General features: G+C 42.8%; 3 protein-coding genes across 7 annotated transcripts; all 3 read left to right on the plus strand.

Moving 5' to 3' along the window:
• Window positions 1-216: 216 nt before the first annotated feature.
• On the plus strand, window positions 217-9,145 carry LOC121720606 (protein tyrosine phosphatase type IVA 3). 2 transcript variants are annotated; one of them, XM_042106898.1, is made up of 6 exons: window positions 217-383; window positions 1,329-1,940; window positions 2,191-2,283; window positions 6,315-6,445; window positions 7,910-7,984; window positions 8,197-9,145. In XM_042106898.1, exons 2-6 carry the CDS (start codon window positions 1,836-1,838, stop codon window positions 8,312-8,314), a joined length of 522 nt encoding a protein of 173 aa, XP_041962832.1. In that variant the 5' UTR covers window positions 217-383; window positions 1,329-1,835; the 3' UTR covers window positions 8,315-9,145. The 2 variants fall into 2 exon arrangements, with proteins under 2 accessions (XP_041962832.1, XP_041962833.1); XM_042106899.1 differs by lacking the exon at window positions 217-383 and adding an exon at window positions 430-645.
• Window positions 9,146-9,798: 653 nt separating this feature from the next.
• On the plus strand, window positions 9,799-19,453 carry csnk2a1 (casein kinase 2, alpha 1 polypeptide). 4 transcript variants are annotated; one of them, XM_042106894.1, is made up of 15 exons: window positions 9,799-9,928; window positions 12,089-12,181; window positions 12,283-12,354; window positions 13,923-14,045; window positions 14,150-14,261; window positions 14,411-14,512; window positions 15,208-15,258; window positions 15,809-15,868; window positions 16,075-16,158; window positions 16,687-16,797; window positions 16,966-17,067; window positions 17,172-17,272; window positions 17,467-17,615; window positions 17,838-17,927; window positions 18,407-19,453. In XM_042106894.1, the coding sequence occupies exons 4-15, from the start codon at window positions 13,945-13,947 to the stop codon at window positions 18,523-18,525; spliced, it is 1,182 nt and encodes a 393-aa protein (XP_041962828.1). In that variant the 5' UTR covers window positions 9,799-9,928; window positions 12,089-12,181; window positions 12,283-12,354; window positions 13,923-13,944; the 3' UTR covers window positions 18,526-19,453. The 4 variants fall into 4 exon arrangements, with proteins under 4 accessions (XP_041962828.1, XP_041962830.1, XP_041962829.1 ...); XM_042106896.1 differs by having other exon boundaries at window positions 12,286-12,354; XM_042106895.1 differs by lacking the exon at window positions 9,799-9,928 and adding an exon at window positions 10,455-10,520.
• A 1,346-nt stretch (window positions 19,454-20,799) lies between these two features.
• On the plus strand, window positions 20,800-25,307 carry LOC121720834. The gene is made up of 13 exons (XM_042107297.1): window positions 20,800-21,727; window positions 21,887-21,951; window positions 22,066-22,098; window positions 22,264-22,314; window positions 22,705-22,743; window positions 22,869-22,919; window positions 23,037-23,075; window positions 23,168-23,218; window positions 23,325-23,360; window positions 23,556-23,600; window positions 23,762-23,794; window positions 23,996-24,079; window positions 24,316-25,307. The coding sequence occupies exons 1-13, from the start codon at window positions 21,696-21,698 to the stop codon at window positions 25,191-25,193; spliced, it is 1,437 nt and encodes a 478-aa protein (XP_041963231.1). The 5' UTR covers window positions 20,800-21,695; the 3' UTR covers window positions 25,194-25,307.
• The last annotated feature ends 244 nt before the right edge of the window (window positions 25,308-25,551 follow it).

Genomic DNA, 25,551 nt, shown 5'->3' on the forward strand with positions numbered 1-25,551 from the left:
GGTATTAAACGTAAACTATTTATTCATCACATGACATTTACGTTCTGAATTAGAGTGGAGTACATTATTGGCGTTACCAAAGAATGACTTCTCTTCACGGTAGCTTACAACGTTACCTATTTGGCTCAGTTGCTGGTCTATTTTTATAGTGGGGCCGGGAGAGAGGGAGGGGCTGCTCTACTCGCAGCCTAAGAGCATTAAGTGTGCATTTGTTTGTGACATTAGCGGTTGAGTGCTGTCAGTGTCATATGGCAAGCCAAGGCAGCTTCAACTGGTTCAGAGCAGAGACAGTTATTAGTATTAACCATAGCGTCCGTTTACTGGGCGTTATTCCTTCTAGAGACTTGTGCGTAATACTGAACGGAGCTCAGCCCAACACCGAGGTAAGAGTCGCACGAGTTCGAGGAGCACTCAATGACCAGTGGTTGTTGGGAGGATTTGTGGATATTATGGTTCCGTTAGATATGTCGGTGCTCAGATAAATGTGCGGACATTTGACGCGGAGCACATTTAGCGTTTGGCAAGTGACTCGTTGGCTCGTCTATGGAATATAAGTTAGCTATACGTCGCGGTTGAGTTCGTTTAGAACTTGATGTCACGCTGATTTTTTCCACCTGAGAACATGTGTCTGAGAAGTTTGCACAGGTGAGCGGTAGGTAGCCTACTCTCAGCTTGCGTTTAGGCTGCTTCTGGAACGTTTCATGTTATTGGAGACCTCTCATTACTGACTGATTCCAGGGGCGGACTGACACTGGACGTTCTGGAAAAGTCTGCTAGCTTTCATATGCCATTGTGCAGGCCAAATTTTAAAATGTCCAAATTTCAGTTGGTGGGCAGGAACTAGGAATACTAAACAATGAGTGACCCCATGTGAGGACTAATAGGCGTGATAACAGAAATTGCTGTATTTCAGTAATAAGGAGTTACATGTCATGGATTCAAGAGAAGTTGAATTTTCAGAATATGTGTGTTAAAATTTGTATCATCCCAAATGATTGCTGAACTTGTTTTTGTGATTGCTACTGCTTGTCTAGGCTACTGATTATGTATGTCATGATAAATAATAGCAATCACACATTTTAGTTTTGTCCCAAGAGGCATCACACAAAATGTCATGTTCCTGCCTCTGAAATAAAGAAAGTAGTCCTTTTCCTTAACATATTGTCTTTAGTCACATATTAGTTAAAACATTAACGATACCACCATAGCCCAGACATACATAGTAGCTTATACAAAAATAAATGGCATATGTAAAAGATTGTTTAGGATTGGAATCTGTTGCATGCATTCTCATCTCCAACTGGATTTTCTCTCTCTGCTTTTCACAGTATTGTATCCCAGCCTTGTTGATGGAGTTCTTGCAAAGGAGTGGAGATTACTGCCACGCCCAACATCTCATCGCTTAGGTCGCAGGGCAGTATGCCCATCTCTGCCCTTTGAATGCCCAAAGTGATCGCAGCCTGCCGTCCACACTGCTGTCTTTCTGACTGGCGATCACAAAGCAGACCAATGGGTTAAGGAGAGACGGGGGATCCAGGACAGTGTCACTCAACTGCGAGCACTCTACTCCCCACCGACCCTCCGCTCAGTCTCCCACGGCTGGCCGCTGCACCACAGAGACCAGCTGAACTCTGGTCCTGCTCAGGCTGTTGACTGCTGGGGGGGTGATGGTCTGAGGGCTTTCTCTGTTGGCTCTCCGAGGCTGCTGACGGGAGAACATTGCATAGCGTGGAGGAGTACTCGGCTGTTTGCTTGCACACGGAGGGGTCTCGTTGGGTTCCGTGGAGGCTGGCCCGGCCTGGGTGTGCGTTTCTCCAGGAAGTGAGCTCCAGGGCATGGCCAGGATGAACCGGCCGGACCCCGTTGAGCTCTGCTACAAAAACATGCGCTTTCTCATCACGCACAACCCCACCAATGCCACTCTCAGCACGTTCATTGAGGTGAGATGCTCATTCACATGCATGCAGGCCAGCAATGTCAGTCCTAACCATATACTCAGAACTGATGTGTTGTGACTTTAATACTTTAATACTTTGTCATGACATGAAAAGCATGTTCACCATATTGTTGTAGTCATCTTAAAGTCTAACATTCACATGCAACATGACATGCATACACTACTTCTGGAACGGCTGAATGACCTTCAGTGACCTAAGAAAATCTGTTTACTTTCTGCTTTCTGTTTTGCAGGACTTGAAGAAGTATGGTGCAACGACAGTTGTGCGAGTGTGTGAGGTCACCTATGACAAAACACCCCTGGAGAAGGATGGGATTACAGTGATGGTAAAGGACTGCCCACCCACAAGCTCATCATACACATGATGTGTGTTTTTTGACTGGACATTTTTAACAGTTGCTAAGGTGTTGAGATCTGATCTGCTTTAGTAAAACTCTGGCGACCTCCTAAATATGGAGAGATTTGGAATTGAATTTGTTTTGGTTGATGATGTGACTTCTGTATCCCATCCTCTCTGCTCTGAGGAAGTGCATGCATGTGTTTGTGGCTGTCTCTCAAAACTGCACATACAGTAGACGGTTATTTCTTGGAAGCATGTGATAATAATTTTGCTGCATCTGAAATGGCCCTCCTGTTATTGTCCAGGGAACCTCATAGGTGGCTGCTTCACAAGCATGAGCACATTTCTCTATGATACGGGCTCTTTCATCAGAATGATGTCGTTTCCATGGTGAGGGATTGTGATTGCTCTTTGGTTTCCAGGGATTTGTCTGCAACAATTGAAGCTCTGACATGGCGTCCCCTTTTGATGTCGATGAAGAAGCTGGCCCTCAGGAGTAAGCAGTGCTAGCGGGAGGACACTCAGGACATTCCCACCCCTTGTCCCCCTGTTTATTGTCAACCTGCTCCCGCTCTGTGTCCAGGAGTCACATGTGTTTTCAATTTGGCATGTCAACATTTCCCCGTTGCCATGGGGGCTGGAGTGTTTGACAAGGGGGCTTGACCACTCCCCTCCGTACTATAGGCTGTCTAACTCTCTGCCATCCAGTGTTAAGGTCATGTCAGAAGCTATTGGTCAAGGATAAGAGTTCGACATTTGGTTGATGGTTAAGAGAGAGGTAAGCAAGGTTTGTGTTGGTGTCCCACAGTATTGATTGGGCTCACTGATTAACATTAACACAAAATATTTGGCAGTAATCAGAAGTTCACATTTTGTAGTGGAGTGGAGAGGGTGACAGCCATCTCTTAAGACTTAGTCATGGTTTTAGTTGCCATGTTGTCAGTTGTCCATGGTTTCAGTGCCATGTTGACAACTAGGCTTACAGTTTCATTCATAGTCTTCCCTTAAATAAACAAAGAAGTTGCCAGCTTGGCCTCTTTAATGCAGTTTACTTGGGCAGCCAGTGTGTCACTTGTGGCTTTACCTGGCAGTGAAGACCATCACATAAGGACCATGTGACTCTTGGGGAAACTCCACTGATCTCTGAGTAGATGTGAACGTTCTAGTTTGGCAGCTGTTATCTTTGGACACTGAGAATTGCTGGGCCATGCTGGTGAATAGTGTTCATAGTGAATAGTGTTGACTGCTGAGGTAATGTTTTTAATGTGTGCAGCCAGTCACACCGTCCATTGAACTCCTGCACAGATAGAACAAAAATAAGGTGTAAGTGATAGTAAGTGTTTGTTGACCGGAAACAGGAGCAGCCATCATCTGACCACCGTAGTGCTAAGTTGCCGGATATACAGTAAATGCAAGTATGTATCTCAATGAATGGCTGCCGACATTAGACACATTTAGACCAAGGCAGTACTGCAGTCACCCAGCTGACGATAGTGCAGACTCCAAGGGACCTCTTGGAATTAATAGCTTACGGTGAACATTCCAGACAGGAGCAAGGCCTGTTAACCTCTTAGTGGATTTAAATGTTATATTTAACCTGCAGAGATTCTTGACTGCTTCAGCTGGAGGAGACGGTTCTTACGATGGTTGTTTGTGGTTCATCTTTGCCTGATTAAGGCAGAGGTTTAGCTTGTGTGGTTTCTGAATGGACAAGGTACTAGAATATTTACTAGATATGTTGTTGAAATACTTTGTGTAACCTCAATGATATTGCTGTGTGGAATTATCATTGTGAAATCACAGTGACAACCTATGTTAACAATCTACATACGTCTAAAGTAAATGGAGTCAAGTTTCTTGAAAGTAGCTGTCACTAAAGAGAAACTCCAACATTTCATTAAATCAGCATTTTATGACGTGATGTTTGGTTGTAGTTGGGTTGCCATTTTATTATGTTGCACCACTACTTTGACATGCAGAGGAATTGGTGAGAATGCAGATGGTGACATAGTGTCCAAGCTAGGTCTGCTGGCGGTGTTGCCATGGTGATGGCCTGATGTTCTTGAGAAGCACATGATCTGTCTCAGGCGATTTTCATTTGCACACCTGCATATTAACTCATATACTCATGCGTGTACTTATACCCAGTCCAGTGTTTCCCCTAGAAATTTTTCCAGCAGCGGTGCTATTACTTGGCGGGTGGGGGGGGGGGTGTTGCGCATTTTTTTTTATTTTTATATCATACCTTCGTGTTTCTTTTGTGGACATTTTCAGCTTTCTTTTACATTATTGGTTAAAAATGATAGAAGAAAAATTAAATGGCACAACCATTTAATGACCATTAATAATTAAAAGATTATTTACAATTTATTTAAATTTGTCTTAATGGCAAAGGCCACACCCAATCTGCGAGCACTTAATTTTTCTGGGCTTTGAATTGAATTGAATTGTGGGGGGGCCATTAATGCTGACACGCATGCACGTAGCCAGATGCTCTCCTTGTAGTCTAATTCTCAGTCCCTAAACAACAAACCCACGTATAAAAAAGTAAATACTCACTTTTCTTCTACATCACTCCCACAGTTACCATACAACTCACTCACAATTAACTCGAAAAAGACCTAGGCTACTTGATTGAAGTGCGACCGTTCGTCTCACCGTCAAGAGAACGCTGAAGTTATGAGAACATGTCTTTCTGATAAGAGAATATAGGCTCCTATATGTCTAATGCCGTAAACGTAGAAAAGGTCTGTTTGTGATAGCCTATTATAGCTAAGTGGACAGAATTTAGGCTATACGTATATGCCAACATATGCTCATATTTCCTTTAACTATCAGACAGTTTAAACAGGCCTAGACTGTGTTCGCCTAGCTTTCCCATGCAAACATTACATATAGCCCTACGCTAACGTTACAAGTCTAGGCTACAATTAACGTTAAGACCATACACCTTGTAGCACATTGGTTTACTCTATTGCATTACTTACGTTTTAATAATTTGTCGTTGAATGTTGATGGAGGCTCATCTTTGGGAAATCAGCTCTCTGGATAAAATTGTCAGCCGGAGCAAGAGTTCTCAGAGTTGACGACAGGGGGGTAAATCCAATCAGCAGAAAGAACCGCATCACAACAGTAGGCTAAATCGCAACAAACTTTTTTCCCCCCATGTTAAATTCATTTCGGTAATCATGAATTGGTTTCTTTTATTTGATGTAGGCTAGGAGAGGAGGATGCATGTTTCACATTAGTGTCAATGTGTCAAAGCAGGCTTTGGATCAGAGGAATTGCTCAAGCTTAACATATGGCATAGGCTACAAGCGAATTCACGGCATACAAACAGCTTCGTGATGAAATATAACTAATATCATTTTTTATTGTCACCAGGCCTATAAGTAGGCTATTTATTGTGTAACCTACAAGTGAACGATGACACCATAGGCTACACTGTGGCGGAGCAAGACCCCATCAGTCGGATAGCTAAACAATGTAACCGTGTTCAGAACGTAGGCTAGCCATATGGGCTGCAGACTTGTCTTTGGGCTTGTAATCACCTGACACATCATGCCGCATATATGTCCTGAATAATGAGAGGCTAAGTGCGGATTTGATGCACTTAACTTACTCAAGACATTCAGAAAACAATTTCGAGATGACGTTGGCCATTGTGCTTTTACAGTGTGTTAAGTGAATCTCGTGATATTATGTTGCAGCGGCGCTGAAAATCCAGCGGCGGCGCTGCGCCGCTGTTAAATACATTGTAGGGGAAACACTGCAGTCAAAAACACATGCATGTGTGGATGCAATTCCTTTGAAATGGACAGAATCCATAAAATGTTATATCGATCATTTAATGGTAAATAAGTATATGTTAGTTGGTGAATTCAGATGACTATCAGAGACAAAGCAAATTTACCATTCATCATTAACAGGCTTAGGCTTGAGCCTCTTAAACTCTTTTCACTTTTGAGATGAGGCAGGTGGAAGCAGCTGTTCACTCTCTCTTTGTTTCCTTTGCAGGATTGGCCCTTTGATGATGGTGCTCCACCACCTACTAAGATAGTGGATGACTGGTTGTCCTTGCTGAAGAACAAGTTCTGTGAGGATCCTGGCAGCTGTGTGGCTGTTCACTGTGTCGCTGGACTGGGTCGGTGAGTAGGATCTTGTCGCACTAAAACAGGGAAACATTGATATCCTTTTGAAAACTTGGCAGTACAGATGTGGCATCCTGAAGTAACGTTTCACTGTTTCTCAGCTGAATGGCACTGGTTGCCATGGGAAGGCAGATCTTCTAGCTACCGTAGCGTTTGTAAGGCTGGTAAGCCCCCCCAGTCCTTAGCAGTCGGTGTATGCCCGTGAAAATGTGACCAGACGCTCAGTAAGTAGGAGCTTTAAGCTCTGATCAGGGTTTGCCCGTCCACTGGTAGTGTTAAGCTAAAGGCGTCCTTCCCACTGTGGCCCCTCAGCTGACCCCTGACCCAGGCTTCCCTCTGATGGGTGAGGCACCAGACTCTCTGACGTACTTCTGGGCCTCCCCAGGGAATGCTTGACAAGGTTCCAGTGTTTGTTTTAGCCAGTGCAGTTTGTTTTGGAATTGAAATGGAGATCATGCTGGCCCTCTGGTGTTCTCAAAAAAGCATTTCAAGTGGGGTATGAATGGCTGTCTTTGGAGGTCACATTCAATGAGCCACTTGCTGTGCTCACGTCCATGACGGTATATCCACAATACACAGTTTCTCCATGCATTCCTTTTTTTTAATCCTTGGAGTTGAAGCTGAAGTTTGTTTGAGCCCTATGTCATCTTGTACTTCACTGCCCTGCCTATGTGCTGTTTCTTACATTTTGCATAAAATGTAGCATAAGCTTTTTGAATATAAGCCAAGTTAATAGCAGAAAGTAGTTTGCAGGGTAAAAACTGTATTTACATCAGATCATCTAGCACATCATCCATCAATCATCTCATATTGAGGACAAACTGCCCATCACTTTGAAGACTTGGAGATTATTTCATATAGAGTAGATGGATAAGATATGCAGGGTAGATGGATAGGGTAGATGGATAAGATATGCATATGCAATTTGGAGAAGAAATCTAGGACATGGCGCTTTTGAATCGTCTATTTGCTCTGATGACAGTAAGCAGGGGTCTCCTGACTAAAGATCACATGGATGACCGAGAACACTTGTATTAGTTTTCTTCCCATGTTGTGAGACAGACAAAGCTTAAACTAGGCAACACGGCTCACTTGACTGGTACTAGGAGACCGTTTTTCAACATCAATATTTTCATGAATACAGTATGTTGATGGTGGCAAACTTACATCATTGCAGTGTCTGCCATGGCTGCAGTGATTGGACTAATGTCTGTGAGTGCTGAAATATACACAGAAAAGATTAGTCCACATTAGATGTATGAGGCTTTTAGATGCATTCTGAGGCTTTTAGATGCATTTGAAGGGAGGGGAAAGACATTCTAAATCCATTCCCAAATGCTCACACTAGGTGGTACGCTTGTTCAGACGTCTTAAGTTATCCTGGAAAGCCTTTTCCTGGAAATGTTTTGCACAGGGGGAACATGGGCTGGTCTTTCTCAGAGCTTATTCTGTTCCCTGCAGAGCGCCTGTACTGGTTGCCTTGGCACTGATCGAGAGCGGGATGAAGTACGAGGATGCCATACAGTTCATCAGACAGTGAGTCAATCTTGAAACTGCACCCACAACACCACGCTCCCCACCCCCCATCACTTGCTTTGTTTATTTATTTCTACCCTTTTACGGGGCTGTAGAAAGTCACACTAAGACCATATTCATACACACTGAGCCCATAGAAAAATCAAGTGCATTTAAATTCATATACCGGTACTTGTAATTACATGGGTACTGTTCTTTGTTTATGCCCACAGGAAGCGCCGAGGAGCCATCAATAGCAAACAGCTGACGTATTTAGAGAAGTACAGGTCCAAGCAGAGACTGCGCTTCAAAGACCCACAAAACCACAAGAACAAATGCTCCATCATGTAATCCCAAGCCTTTCAATCAACACTGTGAAATGGACAGATGGCTAGGCCACAAAATCAATGCATTTAACTCATTAATCAAAGGACTGACTGACTTTTACTGTGGGATACCTGATTCACTGGGACTTCTCAATCTCAGGGCTGCTACAGACAAGCAACCATAATGTAGTAATATGAACTCAAGATTCTTTAATATAAAAAGGATTTACCCACCCTAATTGTTCCCTTTCAACTCCAGATCAATCACTGCACACTCTGATGGTTCACCCAGTCACCACTGTTGACTGCATTAACCTTATGAAAATCCTTTCATCATGAGTCATTTACTCAGAGGACACAGAATGGTTATTTATATGTTTGTCTCAAGGCTTGTTTATGAATCTGATTTAGTCAATGTATCTTAACATCAGTGCTTGTCAATTATGCTTTGTCCTCCTGTTTTTTTGTATGTAATTGTGTTGTTTCACATTGCATGTCACACCTTCAGCCTCCTTTCTTTAGCACCACTGAAACAATAATGGGGGGATATACCACAAAGAGTGGCTCGTCCTTTAACAGAGCCATATTTTTGTACATTGTGATAATATAATACTCTGGGAACTGGGATGCCTCACCACTAGCTGCTTCTGGAAGAGATGTGGGGGTGAGTTGGGATGAGTTTGTGGTGATGGTGTTGATATTACAGTAGCTCTGTATTCAGATGGCTCCCCTTGTTTGTGTGTGTGCGTAAGAGAGAAGCGTCACAATGCTGTGAGGCTGGAATTGGACAACAACTCTTTCTCTGGGATTCTGCATATCAGTCTGACTTCTGAAATAAAGGCCACAGTGAATGAAATTGACTCAATAAAGTGTTTAAGATGTCTTGCCATGTAGAATATGCACAAACATAACCCCTGAGAACAGCCTCGTCGTGTCACAGAAACGAAGCCATGAAAAGGATGCTGCTTTTTTTTGGATGTTTTTACAACTGATGTTCTTGTTTGGAGGTACCGTAACCCTAAAAACAAAACACATTGTTGCCATAATGACCACAGACCTGTATGAGCCATATGAAGTGTACTGGTGTGAGTGTGACAATGGAATGTGTCATAGCTACAGTTTACAGTAAGCTTTAGTTGTGACCTTAGTGTTGATTAACTGAAGTTAATACTGTGAAGCACTAAACACCTATGCATTAGATTGAGATTCTTTTGCAACTGAAGCTGGTTTCAATGCTGCAGACGGACTAATATGATATCACTGTGCTGTTTTGAAAAAGTGTACTTAACATGACTGAGACAACATTTTGACACTCTGGGCCTGTGGTGATGCTGCAGCTGCACATCTGCCCAGTGCCTATCAAAGATTAGTTAGGACCAACAGGTATTCTAATGTTAGTCAAGGCGACTGCTACTGTTGCTTACTTTAATTCACACGTTTATACTGCAGCTGCAACTGAAATCTACCATCAATTTGGGTCCATAAGCCTCTGGTCAAACGAGGAGATCCCCGACTTTTTTTTTAGGCCAAATAGGCAATACCGGAAATGGTACCCCTTCCAGCAACAGGCTAGCCCTAGCTTATGGTATCGTCTACATCTGCGGGGTCCGCCATATTGTCAGCCGGGAGAGGCCGAGAGGTAATGTGGTTTAAAATCCTAAACCGTAAAACCTTTGAAAGCCCTCTTGGTTTTATTTTAATAGTTACAGACATCCCGAATCCATATTTACTAGTTGTGTGAGGTGAACGCCTTGGAATATCGTTTGACGAACTGGCCCACTAGCTAGCTAGCGATAGCTAACAAAATTCTAGACGGTGGAGCCATTGCTTGCTAGCTGTCTTATCCCGGCCAATTGTTAGTTAGCTATGGGTCATACAAAAGCCTTAAACCTTAACTCTAAATTTCGTTGTGCAAAGTGAGACTTTGTCATTGTGTTGATGTGCATTAATGCATTTTCTGAGCGACGCGTAGTTATTTTATGAGAATGTATGTTTCTTCATACTATTGCCTGCTAGGTATGCTTAGCTGGCTAACTCTTCCTAAACTAGCGGTAACGTTAGTGTGTCAGGCTTTCACCCGGCGTTGATGTAGTATGCAACACGACATTATGAGCATTTTAGTCGAATTGTAAAACTAACAAAAACAACATTTTTGTTTATTTAGGTTGTTTATTTTGTCAGAGAAGAAGTACATATACCGAACCAGTAATATCGCCGATATTTTATTCAAGGTATGGCTAAGGCGTGGCAGACCATTTTACCTACAGCTTGTGCGATGGCTTCACTAGAAACGTTATGCTATTTCGTTAGCTAACATCGGCTAGCACTAGCGAAACGGATTACTGATAGCTAGCTTGCCAAACGATAGCTAACGTTAACCAAGTGAAGTGAGGATTTCTTGCTAACTAACATAGCCGGTCCTTCGAAAAGACAAGTTCTGTTTTATTCTGTGGGTTCATTTACACGTGTTTTTATGACAATAGTGGGTTTAAAGGATTAACATGGCTTACCCTTAAATTCAGGCCAACGCCTCTGTGTCAACAATATTACGGTTAGCTTATCTTACGTTAGCTAGCCGGTTGCCGCACGTTATCTGTGCAACCTTGTTAACTTGCTTAAAAGACAGTCAAGTGACATTAGTCGATTAATTTGTAGTCAAAAGTGGTTTGGTTGGTAACGATGCTTTAAATGTATGTTTGTGAAACGCAACCATGTCATATAGAGGCACCTCCTCCGATCCTTGACGAGACCAATTTGATGGCTCTTCTTTCCGCAGTGCTGGATAATTCTAGTCAGCTCGCTAACGTTAGTATTCTAGTTGGGACCTATGGTTGGGACACTAGAAGCCATTGGTCCTGTCTCGGATAAAGATTGTGTTCTTATATTGTTATGATGACGTTGCTCATTGAATGTAGATGGAAAGTATTGTTGGACATAAGGTTACTAAGGTGCATGGCCCCTGACTTAATCGGCTATGGTGAATCTCTAATGGACACCCATGCCCATAACCATATCACCGAAAATGGCTTACTAGCCAACTTAACATTTTGTTAAACATCCATGCATAGAATAGAAGGCTGTTAGCATGTTGCACCGTGGGGGCATTATATTGCACAAATCAGACTATTTAAAACGAAGAACATGATTCTAAATATGAAATAAGCATGCATGGATTAGCCATATAGACATGTATTGGATTTAAAACGTTTTAAATGCGTGGTCAGGTCATTCACACTGGAACTGTAGGTCTAAATTGTGATCTACCACCTTGCATAAGTTTCCCACAGGACATAATTAACACTGGGAAGAAGGGCAATTGTGTAGTTTACGAGGAACTAAATGCATCAGTGAATCTACACATTTGGATGCTTCTAGGTGTAATTATCAAAGGGGAAGAAAAATGGAATCAAGTTGGCGTCAGTGGAAAAGTGTTGGTTAGAGGAGGCTGCTTGATCTGATGATGACAGATAACATTAGGTCCAGAGGATAGAAGATGCAATTAGCTCTGTCGTGTCCATACTTAACATTTGCCATTGCATATTTACATATTGATTAGCTGCATGCTGCCTGACCAGATAGCCAAGTACCTTTGACCTGACAGACACTGCTAAACCAGACCATACCTTTGCCAGTACCCCTAACATGACACCTTGTGCCCTGGATAATTAGCATGGTTTGAAAATTCACATCATGTGCTTCAGAGTAGAGAGAATCTGCATTTGAATTTGAATAAATAAATAATAATATAAAATAGAGTCTGTATACTGAGGTGTGATGGCTTGTTTCTGCATTGCTCCAGGTACTCAGGCATGAGAGAAGTGATGACCGTTTCAAGCACTAAGCCCTGCGCCTAGACTGTTTGGATGTCCTCTTTTGTATCAAACAAGATCAGGTGAGCATCTAAACTTGACCCCTACACAACATGTTTTAAACACATGACTGTAAGTGTGTATAGTAGGTATTTGATTGTAATATTGGACTTTTCCCCCCCAGTAGCCTATGCGACTCCATAAAGCCATCTCATCTCCTCCACCTGCCATCAGCTGTTCAGAGGAAATTGCTAAGGTAAAGCTGACTCAGCCTAAAGGCTTTGTTTATTGTTGCAGAAGTGACGGCTGGTGAAGAGACTTGAAAATATATTTTTGTGAAAAAATGTCTCCCCAGCCTTTAAATTCTATTAATTTAGATAGAGATGCACCAATACTGCATTTTGTTGTCTTTGTACTTGTACTCTGCACAATGACGATAAAGTTGAATCGAATCTAATTTAAATATAGAATTTTTAGGGTCGATATCGATAACCAATATTTATTGGTTTGTTGTGGCCGATACCGATACGATAACAATACGATACCGATACGATAATATTACTCTTGGAAAACAAATTGTGAAAAGTGAAGGGGACAGCATTTAATTGCAGTCATTTTACCTACCACCAACGACGGACAGAACTCATAGTCCTCAATGGTACAGCAGTGAACAACATATGTGGCTACCTTAAAGTGAACGTGACATCAGTGAGTTGCGAGTGAGTGGCCAGGGAGGGTGTCTGAACCGTTTTCATATCTATGGAGTAAACGCTCAATGCAGATAAACGGCTAGAAGCTGGGAAAAAGCTAGTGACCAAATCAGAGTTTGTGAAGGAAACTTATGCATAGTTTCAACTACTGGTAATTGAATAAAGCTGCAACTCCTCGGACTGTATCTTGAGTCTGTCTACTCTGTTGAGCACAACGTGCTGCAACAGAAGTGAAGGGGGTTAGTCCCGAAGGTTTTCATAACTTATATTGACCAGTCTGGAACTGAAGCAGGATTATGGTTAGCATATTTCTCGGTAATATTACAAAACCCAAGCCAACAAAATGCAAATATGATACTAAAATGATCTCTATCTCCTGATAGAGAAGACAAACCATTTTGTGGAATGATGCATCATCGTATGAAATTTGCAACGGTGTGACTCAAAAACAGCTTTTGGTAGCATAAGTGACATGTCGCTGTCTGCCACTCGTTGTCTAGCTGTATGGCATTCTGAGACGTCCTTAAATTCGAGACCATTAACCTATCCCTCGTTTCGATTTGAGACCTTGCAGTCGGATTTATCATTTGTTTATTCAAAGTCTCACGGCCAAAGTAGCCTGATTGGAAGTTTAGTTTGAATCTTGACCCGCGCTGTGCCCTGATTCAGTGCTGCCAAAACTCCGCTTACCCTCTCTGTCTGGGTTCCTGTGCGGTGCGCTGTGTGAGAGGGGGAGTGGCTACAGTCAAGCGGGGAAAGCCAATGTGTGCTTCTTTTACCGATATATTTAACGATACCTTTTGCATTACTTATCTAAACAACGTCATACTTGGCACTGCACTTACCCGTGCCCGTAGCAAGACACCTGTCAAGTTTAAAATCAATTGGACGAACGATTCAAGAGATATGCGAATAACAGACACGCAGATAAACAGACAGACAGATGTTCCTGTCATTTATAGATAGATGACCAATTGGGAAGGTGGTTTCTTTCCTTATTAATTATATGATTTGGAGTGTTGCCCTATGTTAGATTTGAAAACTGAGCAAACTGGCAGTGTCATCATTGACCTTAGCTGTGTCTTGAACTGTGTAGCCTTCTCTCTCTCCCCAGCTTGTGAAATCTCGAGTGGAACATGTCCGGCCCTGTGCCCAGCCGCTCCCGAGTTTACCCTGATGTAAATACACAGAGGCCCCGCGAGTACTGGGATTATGAGTCCCATGTGGTGGAATGGGGGTACGTAGCATCACTGCACCATTCATCTGCTTTTTAATTCAACTCACTGATCATGTTATGTTCTACATATTGCTGTTTCATGAGATTATATTTTTACTCTGCAGGAATCAAGATGACTACCAGCTGGTCCGGAAGCTTGGCCGTGGGAAATACAGTGAAGTGTTTGAGGCTATAAACATTACAAACAATGAGAAGGTTGTAGTCAAAATTCTCAAGGTAGGCCTCTACTCAAGGCATTTACTGTAGATGTGACTGTTCTACTGAGTGCAGCCTGTTTCTCTGTGTATCCATATTCCAGTTTATCATTGCTACTGTCCCTATGCCTTATAGTTTAACACTGTTTTGTCTGTCTTTTTCTCCTACAGCCAGTAAAAAAGAAGAAAATCAAGCGTGAGATTAAGATTCTTGAGAACCTGCGAGGAGGTCCCAACATAATCACACTTTTAGACATCGTCAAGGACCCTGTGGTGGGTATCTTTAGGATTCATGTGTTCCTCAGTCTGTAGTGATTTTAGAATATGTAGGCTTTAAATACACACCACTACATTAACAGTTATACTAGCAGCTGTATTTCCACTCTGATAGCTTACATTTCTTCAAGGTACAATCTCATTCAACTTTCCTCTAGCAGAAATCTGGCCTTAAGCAAAAATGGTCCTCACATATTGTGCCTCAATGTATACGAAGTCCGCTCATGTGTCTCACGTCTTCTGAACCTGCCTTATTCTCCATTCTCTGGGTCTGGCTTTTTTCTTTCCTACTTTCCGCACCCTCCCTCAGTCCTTACTTTGGGACAGCACCTTGTAGACTTAACTTATTTATGTAGAACTTGTCAGTTAAATTTGTGTGGAATGCTCAGTAGATTCACTTGAGTATTGAGTTATGTGGTAGTGCATAGGGGCGGTGGTAGCATAGTGGTTAAGGAGCTGGGCTAGCATGCAAAAGTTGTGGGTTCAATTCCCGGCTTCCACCGTTGTGCCCTTGAGCAAGGCACTTAACCCCGGGGACAATGTAACAATGCCCTTGTAATATAATTGACCATGTAAGCTGCTTTGGAAAAAGCGTCTGTTCAATAAATAAATGTAAATGCATGTGATATGCAGTTTAGTATTTTAAAAGGAATCATTTAACCGTTTTTCCCCTTTATTCCCGAACCCTATAGTCCCGAACTCCAGCCCTGGTTTTTGAGCATGTGAACAACACAGACTTTAAGGTAAGAGTCCAGTACACATTGAAGTCTGGATGATTACTGTATGTGTGCTTACTAAGGATGTGTTGATGCAGCTTGGGTCCCACTTTGGTCCCATTCTTTACAACTTTACATTCTTTACCACTTAGACTTAGGGAAAAATCTGTCGAAGCATAGAAGTTTTCTTTTTCTAGACAGAAAACTACTATTTAACTTCATGAGTAACCGCTAAATAATACATGAAAAATATGGTTCGAGTTGCGTTGTGATACACTTTGATCAGTTGTTATCAGTCGTTTATTATGTATGATAACACTGTTTACATTTCAAATGAAAGTATTTAAATGATAACTTCAAAACTATTGTGTAAACAAAGACAAAACTCATAGAAATAAGATAAGCAAGTTTTTATCATTATGCACAACATTTGAAAATGAGTCAAGAAAGCATTATTTCCTTTTGCAATGCCAGCATGTCCACCCTGCTCTACATGCAGACTAATCTCTTAACATGTTACCTTAGCTGTGCCTCAGGCACTTACATTTTATTGAGTTCTTTTTTCTTTCCCTTGCAGCAATTGTATCAAACGTTATCAGACTATGACATTCGTTTCTACATGTATGAAATCTTAAAGGTAAGTCATGCTTGAATTGGCTTCAAACACTTTTATGCTGGAGTCGAATTTTAGTCATGTTTGTGTCTTGTAAAAAAGGGAGAAGATGCGATTCAGTTTCAGTTAGCTCATTTAGTTTTATATCATGAGAAAATAAGTACATTTGTGGTTTCAGTATTGTTGTGATCATATGTGAGTTGTTATTGTTGTGATGTCTGAATGTACAGGCCCTGGACTACTGTCACAGTATGGGAATCATGCACAGAGATGTGAAGCCACACAATGTCATGATCGATCATGAGCACAGAAAGGTGAGCACCAACCTAGGGTGTTTAAGTTACCTTTTTAAGCTGCATCTATGTTAATTGGGGGTTTAATGCTGTATGTAGGGTGATTGTAGCCTGGTAAACCAGACCCTGGAATCTTTCAGATGAAGGGTCTGGCCACGAGTAATGAAAATGGCCCAATTCGAGGGGCGGCACCAAGCATGCATTTGAAACTCTCACTGCACGCAGTTGGATAACGCTACGACCAATCACAACAATTCATCAGTGTCAGTCATCAGTGTAGCTCGCCTTTGTCCCGCCTACACCGATTTGATTGGTCCCTCTCGCTCGAGAGATAGAAGAAATTTGGATCATTGCTCGTGGCCAGAGTATCTTGCGGGCACAATTCAAATTGTGCTCTCGCGAGAACTCTGGATTTCCAGGGTAGGGTGATTGTGGAGTGTTAAGATATTTTGTATTTATAGGATTCCATATGTTATTGCATGGATATAATAAATTCGGACCATCCTGTCGTTACTTTTTTTATTTACTGTGGTAATTATTACTCTTCAGCTTCGTCTGATTGACTGGGGCTTGGCGGAATTCTACCACCCAAACCAAGAGTACAACGTGCGGGTGGCATCTAGGTACTTCAAAGGTCCTGAGCTTCTGGTGGACTACCAGGTGAGGATGGTCTGGGGTGCTTGTGATCTATGTTTGACAAGTTAACATTACGGTGGCTTGTATTAGCTTCAGTGTTTTTCTGAGCTTATGTGAAACAGAACCATTCATTTTGTAATGTCATGTTTCAATGGGCATTTGTGATGAGGTTTTCTTTTCATTCATGTTCAGATGTACGACTACAGTCTGGACATGTGGAGTCTGGGGTGTATGCTGGCCAGTATGATTTTCCGCAAGGAGCCCTTTTTCCATGGCCATGACAATTATGATCAGGTATGACTTGTCCTGTTGTGCTACAGATGTTTTTGTTGTGAAAATGATATGTTTATTGAGCTTGTCTTGTTCTTTTTTATAATGCATGGACATTCTATTCTCAGCTGGTCCGCATTGCAAAGGTGCTGGGCACTGAGGACCTGTATGACTACATTGACAAATACAACATCGAGTTAGACCCACGGTTCAATGACATTCTGGGCAGGTACGAGTCGTCATGTTTGATATGGCATATGGGGTGTTTGTTTGCTTGCTCCTTATGTGAGTAAAGATGCTAGCAATTGGTTTCCTCAATATTTATATGTCTCAAGATAACATTCCTTCAGCTCTTTTGACTACAAAGTAAACATGGTTAGTTTACCCTGCAGCTCAGATATTTTGATGGTTTGTCGGTGGCAGGCATTCGCGCAAGAGATGGGAGCGCTTTGTGCACAGTGAGAACCAGCATCTGGTGAGCACTGAGGCCCTGGACTTCCTCGACAAGCTGCTACGCTACGATCACCAGGCGCGCCTCACAGCCAGAGAGGCCATGGATCATCCTTACTTTTGTAGGCCTCTCTTTCACACAGACAACATGACACATTCTCACATTCTGTCAATTATACTGGATGTTAGAAGCATGAAATAGATAAGAGAAGCTTCGTTAAGATGACTTGTGTATGCATAATGTTTATATTTGGACTAGACTGGCTGTGCAAGGCAAGGGGTTGTTCAAGGATGACCGCAACTGTTGCTGACCACTGTTTGTTTGCTTGACTGTTTGTTTGCAGACCCCATAGTGAAAGACCAGGGCCGGGGTGCTGCCACCACCAACATGGCTGCCAGCTCCACTCCAGTCAGCTCCTCCAGTATGATGGCCGGTAAGTGGGGTGACTGACCAGAGACTTTCTAATGAGGAGACACAGCACTCAAAAAATCCTCCATAGAAATGTATGGGGTTAGTTTGTAACGCCAATATGGCAGTTGTCTACACATATCACACCCCTTCCGTGGCAAAACGTCGACATGTGAATACATTGAGCCAATCGTGCTGTGTTGTGAAGACATCGTGCCAATCATGTGTTGTGATCTCGCTGCTGGAGCAAGATTGATGTTGTGAAGCCTTGCGCACACACATTTCTGCTGAAATAGATGCCCGATAAGTGCCCAAAAAGCGTTGCAATATGGCCGCCGAGTGGAGGGACTTGCCTAAAAGGACTTTGACTTAGCAGATCTCTCTAATGTTACTGCCCAAGGTCATCATAAAGGATGTGCCAGTCGTGTGCTAGTGTAACCCTGTAATGTATGGAGCACTTGGTGCCTTTGTTTCTGTGCTAAGCTGGACCTTCTCTTCTCTCAGGCATCACCTCTATGACCTCCACCACACAACCGATGGCCAACATCGCTGGCTCTCCCGTGATCTCCGCCCCCAACACGCTGGCCACGCAGGTCCCTGCTGCCACCGGAGCGCAGCCCTGAGGGACCCTCCCCACAGACAGACACCCACCCACCCATCCTCCCACCTGGCCATCTCTGTCTCTTAACCTCTGAACCCTCCCCTCCTAGGCACAGTGACTGGCCCATGCTCCTTCTTCTGATTATGTTGAGAATTTCCCCTGAATTAATGTTCCCTACAGTCACCTTGCCCTCCGTTCATTTTAACCAGGGTTGTGGACTCCAAAAGAAATATACTGCTGCACCTGCCTGGATGTGTTAGAGTTCCGGGCACTCACTCTCATAACGACTCTAGGAACGCAATTACAATGTAGACCTGACGAAGGATAATAAAATTTATTTTATATGTCCCAGACGTACATTCTTGTCTGCAACTAGGTGAATCCTCTCGTTTGTGCATTTGTTTATTTTCTTTTTTTTTTTATTATTATTTGTTTGTTTTGGCTTTTATTTTTCCTCTCCTGTAGTGTTTCTATCGGGCGTTTCTACACTGTGAACCTGGACATAAGCGCAGCAGCACACATACCACTGATCAGGACGTGTGCCCCCTCCCCAACTCCAGTGGTGTGCAGGCGCGCGTGCGGCACGCTGCTGCAGTGCGCTGGGGGGAGCGGGAAGCTGGAGCTGTGTGCTGTACAAGCACACCTGGATATGGAGGCCTGGCCCACGCCCTCCACTTACTGTTCAAATGTGTTTGCCCAGTGCTGGGCTCACAGGGTCAATAATAATATGCCAATTTTTGCGTTCCTTTCACTCTCGGTGTGTATGTCAATGTGAGTGTAGGAGTGTGTGTGTGTGTTTTCTTTTTAAGGTTTTAAGCTGACATTTATAACCATGAAGAATTTTTTTTGTAACAATTTTTGTTCTTGAGAGGATGCAATCCAGTGCTAAACATTTTCTTTCGGTGTGAGAAATAAACCCTTAAAGAGGTGAAGCACCCTTTTACAATTTGCATGTGGTGTATTTACTGTAAACTGCACAGACTGACCGACTGAACGAACGACACAAGCAATTCTGTAGGTTTTATTTAACTCCAGTGCTACTACATGCTTAGACTTTCTATAGGTTATAATTCATTTAAATGGTTCATAAAATTGTACTTATTTTGGTCTTGTCATTTGTGAAATATTTGATGTGAAAGAGTAGTTCTAGAATGGACTGAACAAAGGTTCAAACCTGCCTGTGATCAGTGTGAGAATTTAAAAGCTAATGAAATAACTTAATGTATTGTAAATTAAATCATTTAAGGTTTGCAATAGATCTTTTGCAGTTAAAATATTTTCTTGTTTTATAAATCATTTCAATGAAAAAATATATTGTTTTAAGAAAAAGAACTGTCTTGATTTTTCCACTGAATCCACCATAAATGTGTTTTTTTTTTTAGTGGTTTTATTTAAGTAGTCTTAAAGTTGGATAATCTCACTCGGTGAACATGGTGTTGGGAGCCATGCTTTCTCTCCTGATGCTAAAGGCCTGAATGTAATTAATTTAGTGGCTTTAAAGAAGCTTGGGGTTGTCCATCCTAGAGTTAGGATAGCCAATACAATGATCCGATCGAGATGAAATGTGCAGTGCCAGTTACTCTACTGACATCTAGTGGTTCATTGAAGCCTCAGTATGTACAAGTAATCCATACATGGCATCAATTGAAAAGTTTTAGGTTAAGGTTAAAACATTTTCAGTCTCATGGAAAGGTTCAAGATGATTCTGCCCATACGCTCTTGATCTAATATGAAAATAGAATATCGTGGCAGCATAGGGTTGGTGAAATGAGTTAATGGCTTGGGTTTTAATATTCAATAAGCGGTACAGTGCTCCCATTGATTTTTTTGTGCAAGTGGTTGCCAAGCTGTCCTAGTTTTTGACGTAACTGAAGCAATCTCTAAGAACCTCTTAAAATGAAATTGATTTTTCCTCACATTTTTGATTTTCACAAGTTCTATTCTGTACAATGGTCTACTTGTAAGTTGTTTCAAATGTATCAGGTTATTCAGAGAAGAACACAGCTGTGTTGGCGAAGCAGGCCGGTACCAGCATTTTTTTACTTAACATTCTTAACAACCTGGGTCTCTTCTCAACTCTTAATTCCCTTCCCTGCACTCAGAGAAAGATGGATGACAAACCTGCTACTTCTGCCTTGTTTTGTGATCAACATAACATCAACACAGTAAAATAATTGGATTAGAGGCATGTAAGTTTTATGGTGAAACCATAAGGATCTGCTTCTGTATAAGATCAATTATAGATGAAGGATAAGTGGGAGTCGATATTCTACTATAACACTAGTTTGCTGAGAAAGTAAGCTCAGATCGTTTTGCATTTTGTTTCAGCAATTCAAATGGCAGCATCCCACCTGAGGGATTGCTATAGATCAGTGCCCTGACGTGGGTTCCTGAACCACATGAAATAGTCCCACGGTTTCCTATCTGGGCAGAGGGCTGCTCCATGGATAGGCAGACATAGATGTTCTATTGACCAGCCCGTCATGTGAACTACGTCTGTGCTGTGACATGCGACCAGTGAGCTCCTGTGGTCATGTTTCCTCAGGTCATTGTGCTCGGGAGGAGAACAGAAACCCCTTTTCTCCCAGCAGCTCCCAGACTGACCAGAGCGAGGGAGAGCTAGAGAGAGCCAGAGGCATGGCCACTCATGCGTCTCCTGGTCTGGTAGCTGTGCCCCTGTAATTCAGGATGAATGGAGAGTGGGGTGCCTTGTTTCTGCCTGCTGCCTGCTTCCATGGATGTAGGGTTTCGTCTTACACAGTGGTAAGCATGGCAACTGCACACACAATAGTGATGCTGTGGAAACTGAAGCAACACTTGTTTGAATGGAGCTTCATGTGTTGAGTCGTGTATGCAAAAATATAGTGTCTTGTAACATTATGATCATCATAGAGGCAAGACCAGGACACAAGATCCAGAATTGTAGAATCTGCAGTATTGCGTCCTGAGGGTGCTGAAGCTGTATTACACCACAGACTATGCACTGTGAAAGAGCTTGATGTGGCCCAAAAGAACTGCTGCTGACTGCATAAACGCATCAGTGGATGGGTTGGCCCACTCATTGTGTGAGCGTAACCCTAGCAGCTCATCTGTGAGGCTATTGTCCTTTTCATCCCCATGTGCTTCTAAGTGACGGACTACAGGTATAAAACCTTCATAGACTCAGGACTCGCATGATCCACTGCATGTTATATGCCTAAACCATCTGCACCCAACATGAAAAGGTAAGTGGCTGACTTATGCTATCCCCAAGATGTAATGATGTAATGTTGACAATATGCATATCCCCTGGTCTATGAATTACTTTTTGGCCAAAGTGGAAGAAGTCAGAATGGAAAAGCTTCAGCGAGCACTTCAATTAATTACAGTGTTTCTTTGTGTAGGATTTTGTTATTTCCGCTGCCATTTCTGCTTCTTGTGACAGTAGTCACCTCTGCAACAATTAAAGGTAACACATTTCCTGTTATGGTCAAATATTCAACCCTGTACTGTGAATATTTAATAGAAAGTATGCATGTAAAATCCGTTCACTGTGTCCTCACAGCCTTTTCTACTTTCACAGACAGCGGTGATGAGTTTCTTAGCTTTTTAAATGGTAAAGTTTGTCTTTTCCCCCTTTGCATACTTTTTTTTATTTTTGACTGCCTGTTGCCTGCCTTTTAAAATACATTTGGGCAGTATACAACCTCAATTTTAAGACATTCTAGTCTACATATGCTATTAACACTCTTTTACTTTACCAAATGCTTTACTACTATAGGTGCCTTTGATATGAATCATCCTTCTGTCCACAACCCAGAGGAATTCACAGGTGTTGATTTCCCCACTACCTTTACAAACATATATGCAGTTTAATTCTAGCACTTACCACCTGACTAGAACGGTCACTTGACTGTATGGAGGTGGAACTCACTGCTGCACTAACTTGTCCTTATCGTACTTTACCATGATTGTTTCCCTCGTTGGGTGTCGCTTTGGGTTAAAAAGCGTCAGCCAAATGTAATGTAATGTCTTTGGAAAATGCAATTCTTTCTACTCTGAACAGTGCTAAAGCTTTAGACTGAGCGTCCTAATAGCTGTGCATAGCTGTACAGGGTGAGGAGAGTGAGTTCCAAGTCTGCTCTCTGCTGGTTAGCTATAGTAATGTTTCCTCATCCATACATGCTGTTGTCCACATGCAACACCTTCCTCTGCCCTGTAGGTCCAGAAGACCCACCTGAACCCTCAGATGCACCTGCAGGTCAGTACAGGATTGCACAGCAACTGTTTTTAGCATGTTGTATGATTATGTGTAACACAGGATCCTTACGGGAAGCTATCATGTCAGAAACATTGCCTATCTTACTGTAGTACATGTTATTGTAGATATTGTCACAGAAGTGTGCACAACTCCAAGTCCAGTAGATGACTCCATTGGTATGTTTAACTACAATAATGATAACTTACATCATTTACATGTGAAAGTGTTGTGTGGAAATAGTAAAAATACAGAAAAAAGAATAAACATTGTTTGTACCAATTCACTTTTTTCAGAGATGTCTAATATCACTCCAGAAAAGACCGTTCTGCCAGGTCAGTGTAAAAAAGGATATCCTTTATGATCCTCTATACTGTGTATGTACAGTATGTATTGACTGACTGACTATATGCCTTTTGTCATGCAGACATTATTGATGCAATGTCCAAAGACAGCAGCAACTCAGTTGAGACAACAGGTAGGTGTTGAAGAATAACATGAGAAAGGGATAATTTAGTAATGATTATTTCCTTTATATTTGATATGGTCATTGATCATTGTTGTGTTTCTGTCTGCTCCCATAGATCCAAGAGAACTGGACATATCAGCAGAGAGCAGAGGTTTCTGTCCACTATCATTTCAGTAGTTAGGTTCCTGTCCACAATCATTTTAGTAGTTAGGTTTCTGTCCACTATCATTTCAGTAGTTAGGTTACTGTATGATGCGTGAACAGGGTGTTTTTTCAGTGCAAATCCCTGCTCTAAATGAATGAATCTGTGAACTCTGTTGTTCTTGTCTTGGTGTCTCTCTGCTAGAGGACAGTAGTTTCAGGAGACCAGGGAGAAGGAGCAGACCAAAAGGTAGGCAAACTTTATGATCTGAATTCAAAAGAATCTTCAGTCATTACCCTGTATGCAAAGTCTTTGACTCTATGCATAGTGTCTTTGGGTTGTGCCAAATGACGGTAAAGTACTGGTGTATGGCATCTGGAATGATACAACAACCATTTGTTTGTTATCAGATCCGCCATCACGCCAGGACAACAACTCAGCTGGTAAAAGACCTACGTTTCATCTCTAGAATTCCCCTTGTGGATCAATAAAGTATCTATCTATCTATCTATCTATCTATCTATCTAGAATATGATGACTATAGCATATTTTATCTACTTTATATATTTATTTTACATTACAACTTCTATTTGATTGTGGGACACATTGTGCTGTTGTGGCCTTTGTTGTGTGTTATTGAGTAGACAGTGCCGATAACAGTGCTGATGTGACTGATGTGCCAGAGAAGAAGGAAGTGGCTGAAGACAGGCGTCCTGCTACAAGGCCAGGTGTGTGTCCAGCTCAGGAACCATGGCAGCCTGCTGCTGACCTCGGACAAATAGCTTACTGCAATGGGGAAAAAGGAAACATATGACAGAAATGTAACATGATTCGTAGATAACTGTTGATTGTAGAAGTGTGCGTCTAAGATGTTATTCGTCTCGGAGTGGACAGTTTTTTTTGGAGGGCAGTGTAACAGGAGAGGGTCAACCTCTTCTCATTTCCTCATCTCTTTGTGTTTTAGCTCCAGTGATTGATCAAGATGTAAGTAGCCAGGAGCTGGACGTGCCAGTGGACAAGAAGGGAATGAGCATGGTGCCCAGAGACAGCGGCAGAGACAAGAAGCCAACAGACCACGCCGGACCTCAGAGACCAAACCCAAGAGTAGCCGTATTGCCACTCACCGGGCCCTGGGCCTCAGAGGTCGTAGACCTGGACAGTCCTGAGACTGTGGACGCTCCTGACCGCCCAGACCTGTACGCAGACAGTGAGGAAGTCACCATGTCTCAGCGAAGACAGGCAGGGAGAGCCAGCATGCGCTCCAGCAGCCGCAGGGAGGCAGCAGGGGACCGAGACAGCCCCAAGGCTGTGGGTCACCCAGACAGACTGGACCCAGCCACTAGGGATGAGGAGCACCCAGGCACTCAGACAAGGAGAGCAGTGCACATGGACTTACCTGCGAGCAGGACGGTGGTGATGGACAGCGCCGAAACCAGAGAGCTCCTGGACCCGCAGGCCCTGGACACAGGGAGCAGGGAGGTCAGCGTGGCTCAGGTCAGGAGTGAGAGAGTGAGAAGTCACCGGCTCTCGGCCACCACCAGCACTGCCAAGAGTGAGAATCAGGAGCGGACGAGTCCATGTGGACTGTGCAGGACAGGAGTGGTGACCAGAGGCGTCCCTGATGCAGGCGAGAGCACCACCACAGTCCGTCATCTGGACACTGAGGCTGAGAGTACAGAGGAGACCCCAGGACCCCAGCATCAGAGGAGTCCGGCTGGCCCAGTCATAAGCAGGACTACTGCAGGCACAACTGCAGATAAACTGGACAGTGTGGACAGCCTGAGGGCCAGCAGCAGTGAGAGATTTGAGCGCTATGGTCATACTTTCGGAAATACCTTGTAGGTTTGTCCAGCATTCACTGATTCCAATGTATTCCTTGTATTTCTGAATCATGGTAATAATTCTGAATTTGTGTTGTTTTTAGTGACATCAAATAAATCTTCCTTTATGTCCACACATATTTATCCTCTTTTGACAACAGCTGTTTTCTCTTCAGCACATGTGAAATCCAGTAAATAGCATTCAGGAGCACACTGCAAATGTAGAAATCACAACAAACACGCTGAATATGGCCTCCAAGCCACTGACAGTATTGCCTGCGTATTGACCAGTGATGGTATTTACCAGTAGTATGCTTCAGTGTGCAGTAGTTTTCTGAGGGGCCGTCCAGCAGAGTCCACTGCCAGAGGCTCCTCACTCC

Source organism: Alosa sapidissima, chromosome 10, assembly GCF_018492685.1.
Source record: "Alosa sapidissima isolate fAloSap1 chromosome 10, fAloSap1.pri, whole genome shotgun sequence".
NCBI lineage: Eukaryota > Metazoa > Chordata > Actinopteri > Clupeiformes > Clupeidae > Alosa > Alosa sapidissima.